Here is a 6,702-nt window from a genome sequence, read left to right on the forward strand (position 1 = left end):
TGTATACATATGTCTGTTATTTTTATATTTTAATTTATAATGCAAATACTATGTTGAAATAATGTTTTCACTGAATACTGTTTACAATTAATGCGACCCGGGCACGCCAAGTTTTTTCTTCACTATAATCCAGTTGACAATTATAGTCACTTTTGATCTGTCTTATGTGACTGGCGTAATGAAGAATACACTTGGTCAATTATATTTATCTCATATCTGTTTTTGATCAAGAAGTTCAGTATCTTTTATATGCACTTGGCGTATGTTTTTTTTCTTTTTTTAAAAAAAGGTTTTTTATGGGATACTATGTATTTCCTGATTTGAAATATTTTTTTGCTTTTCATTTTTTACGTCATTTTAGGGTCTGCGCACAATAGGAGAAATATTAGGAACAGATATTAAATATAAGAATTTTAATCCTATCAGAACTGTGTACTGTGGAATGTGCGCTTTCTGACAGGTTAAAATTCTTATATTTAATATCTGTTCCTAATATTTCTCCTATTGCTAAGCATTTGCTATGTAATAGTCAGCTACGTTCAGCAGACTCAACAGTTGAGTGAGCGCTCTCTGTTATTAGTGTATTCTTCTAGATTTAAAATTTGATTGGATGATCTAAAAGAATACACTAATAACAGCGAGCGTTCACTCAACAGTTGAGTCTGCTGAATGTAGCCAATGCAATTATTCAAATTTAGGCTAATCTCTGCCAGTATATATTAACTTTAATCTCGAAATAATTTACTCTTTACTTTTTCTAATTTTTGAAATTAGAAGTAGATAAAAAAAACAAAAATTAAAGTTATCTACTTTGTTAGAAATGGACACTATGCAGACGATTGGTCAGATTGGTTATTCAGTTTGCCGCTCGTACATGGACGGTGAGTATTGCTGTTCGCTTGGAACATTCCGTAACGGTGACCGAAATGTTTTATAATAAATTATTCACGAAAGTTATTCTTGCTGGTCATAGAAGCAAGTCTGTAAAGTCATTATCGATACGCTTGCAGAAGATGATAACCTGAAACCCTGCCGATCTGTGCTGCATTATCGTGACGATAAGTTAAGGTTATATTTACGTCTATGGGAGCCGCGATTACGAGGGAACACTATTGATAGCGGCTGTGTTCTGAAATCGGTATAGAACCATGGAGTCGTTTCGCGTATTTCATAATTTTAAGTTGGACATTCTCGACGAGAGTTGGATCAAGTCAGTTTGGGACGCCGAGTTTGTTATTTATGACGAGCCATCCAACGAGTGTCTTGATTACTTGGAGAGCGATGACGTGAGGCGGTTGCTACAGGAGTCCCGCCTCGAGCTGGAGGCATGGCTTGCTGCGAACGAATGCGGCGGGAGCCCCGAATTTTCATGGCAGGCCCTGATGATGTTGAACATCAACGTCCGCGGTTTACTTGCTATGCTAGGTTATATAATGAAGACGGGCCAGCAAGAGACAAACAAGGACTCCATCCAGGCATGTCTGGAAGCCACAAGTTTGTACCTTATGTTCCTCACGATACCTGGCAGCAGTGCGTTCAGAGTTTACCATCCGAATTTATACCAGAGAGCGATAGATACATTGAAAATATCCAAGAGTTTATTCTCCATTAAAAGTAATAAAGAGGAAGACGATGAATTGTCTTTATATTCCAGTTTGTTGCATTCTGAGAAATTAAAACTCACAAGAGGATTAAACAGGATTATTTCTAATCTCATTACAATGTTGAAATCATTTCGCTTTAAAGAAGACGCCGAGTCCTTAGATGTTACAATTCGCATATTGCTAAATATCACAAGATTGGAAATGTACGTCAAGTCTCACTACAATTCAGGAATAACGTCTTTATCTCAGAATGCGTTTGCAGCTCTGCAAGAGCTATGCAATAGCAATCATGGAACAGTAGCTTTAACTATAATGTTAATAGCGCAGTATATGTTGCCTGATTTGTCATTTCATCACGCACAACCAAAATCTATAACTATTGTACATGAAGCAGCTGTATATTTTCTGAAGAATTTATTAACAATTCATGAGCAGGAAACTGTGCAGGGAATTGTCACTTTAATACATCAGTTGATGGTAAACTGTCCAGAAAGATCGGAAGGCCGTCAAAGGCAAGCGGTTGTTATAATAAAATTGTTGAATATATGTAAAGAAGATATAATTCTTGACATTTTTAGAGACATAATATTATTTTCACACAATAATAAGTCATCTTATAGATTATTTGCACAGGAAATTGTAGGAATGCTCTTGACAGAATCGTTTCTAACGAACGATAACTTAAACAAAAATATCAAGATGAAAATAAGAAGGATTTTGATAGCTATTGTATTGTCTCGCTGTATGGATCGGTCTGCTTTAGTGAGAGGAAGAGCTATGGCCACGCTTGCTTTGTTCTCTGATTGCAACAACGAAGCTGACAGGGTTGTTCTTCAAAGTATATTCAAAGTTTCAGTCTCAAATAAAACGTTTCCCATGCTTGAAGATCTAGAAGAAGCGTTGTTGAAGGATGTTGATCTGTTACCAGGATCAGCTGCTTTAATTGCAATGTTGTTGGATAGAATCAATGACGAGCGTGCACTAGTGCGACGGAATGCTTTGAAGATCTCGAGAAACCTCGCCATCATGTTCCCATCGCTAGTAAGTAAAATGTTGCAGGTAATAAGCGATCGTTGCAGAGATTCCACCTTAACTGTGCGCCAATTTGCCGTGCACATTTTATCCGAAATTTTGCAGGAGTTCCCTCACAATTCAAGTCTTCTCGACGAATGGATACAGGCTGTTGTACCGCAAATATTCGACATTGAGGCAAGAGTACAAGGGAAGGTGCTGGAGTGTCTGGAAGACGTGTTGATAAATAGAATAACGAACGCCACTAACTATATTCCGAATGCTGCGAATAGCTTACCATGGAGGATTCTGAATAGGTTGAGTAATCTGAGAATGAGGAAACATCTGTCGAAAGCTTGCAGCTTGTGGGTGAAGAACGGTGTTATTAGCGAGTCTATGATATCGAATTTGCAATCGCACGTTGGTACAGATAATACTATAGGCGCGTGGATTCTGTTGGCCGCTTTATCCGAGAATATGAAGATTCCGAATATACGTAAATATATCACGGATTATAAGGAAATTATTCGAAAGAACGATTTCCACGCGAGTTTAGTTTTACACGTTTTGAGACACGCTTGGTCTGTCTTGGATCACGATTGTCTCGAAGATCTCTATCAGCATCTTCACAAATCTATTTGCCAATTTGAAATCAATTTTAACTTAATCAGCATCTGTCTAGATATTTTGAATAGTATTTTACGATATTTACATGCCGACCAGAGCAGCCATGCGATAGAATCGGATATGGTGAAACTGATGAAATTGTCGGAGACAGAGATTCAAGATTTGTTGAGGGAGAACAGAAATTGTACGCAAGACACAGTGAAAATCAGAGCTGTATTTACGCTGGGCCATGCATCGCTTTTCTGCACCAACAAAATTTCATCGTCAACTTTACGAATTTTTGAAAGATTACTGTTGCAGTGGGAATCACTACCAGATACGGTGAAAGAAATGAAGGATCTTCAGGCGTCCGCGGTGATCCTTCTCTGTCAGCAAGCGCTGAGAGATTGTAAAGTCGCGAGGGAAGTCACACCGATACTTGGTAACGTAATGCGTCAGGGAACGAATTCGAATTCGTTGATAAAAACGTCGGTCAAGATAAACGCTGCGAAAGCGCTGGCCGATATCTGCGTGAGATTTACTGCTCTTGTGGAGCCATACCTTCCGGATTTATGCATCAGCATGAAGGATCCGAATCCAGCCGTACGAGAAGCCATAGTGGTGATATTTATTCAGTTATTGTTGGAAGATTTTATAAAACTGAAGGGACCATTTTTTTTTCATATATTAACGATGCTGTCGGACACAAACAGCATGATACGTGAGCTAACTACCTTTCTAGTGGAAGAGAGACTTTTGATGAAGAACAAGACTTTGATTTCTCAACAGTTTCTGGATAGCATATATCATTACAACAATTACCACTCCCGAAACGCGTATACCGGCCATAGAATGCTCGATCAGGAGATGAAGCTTCTAACTCTGCCTGGAAGAGCGAATGAAAAGAAACGTAATGTCATTTACGAATTTATGTTGGAGCATCTGGACATGTCCGCGAAGTTTGAACTTGTTACGAAACTGACCAAGCATATATTTCGTGAGGTATGCGATGGGAATTCTATCGACGTTACGATCGAGGAGGGTGCATGCGTCTTGAAAGATGCATTGTTCATACTCAACAATAATCGTTTGCAACTATCTTCTGGTGAAAGACACAGAGATGATACGGAGCTTGATGAAACAAGTTCGACTCCCTCAAGTACACCTAACAACGCTTCGAATGTCATTATAACGGGATTGAAAAAACATAACTTAGATAATTTATTACCTACAATAATTATGCTTAAAAAGAAATTAGTTGCATTAAAGTTTCCCTTGAAAGAAGATGTAGACAAATTGTTATTCAAAATTTACTCGGAATATGACAAAGAGCAGCTAGTCAATTTATTAGATGAATATCCTGAATTAGAAAAAGAAATGGATTCTTATCAACGGTATGTGTAAAAGTTTAAAAATGATTCTACATTACTTTATTTTAACATATAATAAAATCATAAAATTCTTGTATATTGTGATTTTATACAAAAAAGATAAAAATTAACTTCGATTTAAAGACTTAACGATTATGAAAGATAGGTATTAAAGTTTGTACATCTTTTTAGATAAATTATTTCTATTAATTTGACTCTTTTTGCATTACACAATTGGTCATTTTTATATTAAGAGTCCTTGTATTAAAATATTATTTTTGTACATCTTTGTTGAAACGTTTTTTCTTATAATTTATCTCATCAGAAATATATACTATGTAAATATATGTGATGTAATGTTTCAGGAGACTGAAGGATAAAATAAATTCAGAAAATAACGGTGAAAGCAGTTCGTCGGCCAATATAGGTAACAATGATTCGCTAATAGGTACATGTAAGCGAGCAACACCCCGAGTCTTACTCCATCGTATTTCACCCTCGTTACTCACATCATCTTATGACAAGTTAATTGCAAGTCCGGTGCACCTGGAAAGATTGTTGCTACAAACACCACCTCCAGAGCCGAGCTTTATTACCAGCACGCCTACATTGACGCAGAATTTAAATTCTAGCGATTTTCTCACTTCAAGAAAAAGATCAAACGAGCAAGAAATATCACCAGATATTTCTCGTAAAAATCTAAAGGTCAGTGATTAATGAACTAATCGATGTTTAATGCCAATTTTGATCTCACTTTTAAACATCACGTTTACGGAATGTACAAATCTACCTACCTCGTAACTTTCGCTGCACGTGAATAGCCGTCTGTGAAATCGTACACGTGCGAGTATCTAATTCTTTTTGCAAGTCTACAAATAGATATATGTATATATTTATATATATGTATGAATTGTAAATTTTTCGTACGACTTTTGGATACTGCCACTTACCCTTATTTGTGTGCGATAGGACATTGTTATGCAAGTTCTTCACGATAGAAACATTTTCAACTATAAGGTGAATCAGACCGCGTATTTCCTCGGCCTAAATTAATACACTGTGTCTCAATCATTTTGATTATGAGAATATGTAATGGTTTCATGATAACTTGATACATTCATACGTACTTCATCAAGTAACTCTTTGAGCTTTTTATTTTGAGCTATTTGGAGGTGTACGTCTTGCAAGAATCCTCTGCCAAAAGTACTGCTGTTGCTTCGGCTCTGGAGAAGTTAAGTATGTGGTAATTTCGAGACTGTTTATTTCAGAATTGACATAGAGACTGGTGTTTCATTTTAAAGACTATAATATTATGTTTCTGTTAATGTTGTTAATGCTTTAAATACTTTAAACTCTGTTATAAAAAAAAACACGTAAAACATTAAAAAGATCGATTAAGTACGTTAAAATGTTTAAGACATGTTTAAAACATGTTTTTTACCAATCCTGATTTATTTGCGTGAACATATTTTCAGTAAAAAAGTATATTATATAATATATATTTAAAAAATATAAATATTTATAATTAGATATTAATTATATGTATATGTCGCAGCCTTTTTGCGAAATCAGCCCTTTCGGAAAAAGGCTATCCTTCTGTATTGTATTCTTTAATCATAAGCGAAAGTAACGATAAGTTGATTCGAAAGTGAACATTTTTTTTTATTAAAACTTTTCTTTACGCGTACGATTCATGCACCAACATATCGTTCGAGATTATATACTTATTAATTAATGGTTAAAGTCCTTTCTTTTTCGATACATTTCTAATAACTACAGAAAAAATAAAAATACTAACAGCACGCAGGTCAGCCATACGATCGCGGACCATGATGAATATTTCTTTAGAATCGGCATATAACTGATAATTCTGTGAGTGGAATAAATACAGTATGCTTCGTTATCTCTCTTATCAGTGCACTATGAATATCGGGTAAAATCCGTTTTGCCGTTTCGTACCTCGCAGTCGATACATTGTCAACGGAGAAGCACTCTAACTCGAGTGTTTCTTCGACTGAAATGCGTGACACGCTTCTAATGTGCACATAGGTTGAAGATACTTTGCATCTGAAATGAAATAGGAAATGGGCACTTAGCAGCTGTGCGTCAGA

General features: G+C 36.1%; 2 protein-coding genes across 2 annotated transcripts in view; one reads left to right on the forward strand and one right to left on the reverse strand.

Moving 5' to 3' along the window:
- The window catches only part of LOC108775141 (syntaxin-1A), an 8,858-nt gene extending 2,156 nt beyond the window's left edge, over window positions 1–6,702 (reverse strand). Inside the window, exons 1-4 of the mRNA XM_018541425.1 lie at window positions 6,390–6,702; window positions 5,719–5,814; window positions 5,542–5,635; window positions 5,386–5,460 (exon numbers count right to left, since the gene is read on the reverse strand). Of these exons, the coding sequence (XP_018396927.1) occupies window positions 5,386–5,460; window positions 5,542–5,635; window positions 5,719–5,814; window positions 6,390–6,422 (298 nt within the window). The 5' untranslated portion in view covers window positions 6,423–6,702. The remainder of the gene's footprint in view (window positions 1–5,385; window positions 5,461–5,541; window positions 5,636–5,718; window positions 5,815–6,389) is intronic.
- On the forward strand, window positions 1,149–5,308 carry LOC108775139 (condensin-2 complex subunit D3). The gene is made up of 2 exons (XM_018541423.1): window positions 1,149–4,615; window positions 4,957–5,308. The coding sequence occupies exons 1-2, from the start codon at window positions 1,149–1,151 to the stop codon at window positions 5,306–5,308; spliced, it is 3,819 nt and encodes a 1,272-aa protein (XP_018396925.1).

Source organism: Cyphomyrmex costatus, unplaced genomic scaffold (assembly GCF_001594065.2).
Source record: "Cyphomyrmex costatus isolate MS0001 unplaced genomic scaffold, Ccosl1.0 scaffold286, whole genome shotgun sequence".
Lineage (NCBI taxonomy): Eukaryota > Metazoa > Arthropoda > Insecta > Hymenoptera > Formicidae > Cyphomyrmex > Cyphomyrmex costatus.

Coding starts and splice junctions, on each gene's coding strand:
- LOC108775139 (XM_018541423.1), top strand. CDS start 1,149: ATGGAGTCGTTTCGCGTATTTCATAATTTTAAGTTGGACATTCTCGAC. Junction 4,616..4,956: donor GAAATGGATTCTTATCAACG/GTATGTGTAAAA, acceptor GTAATGTTTCAG/GAGACTGAAGGATAAAATAA.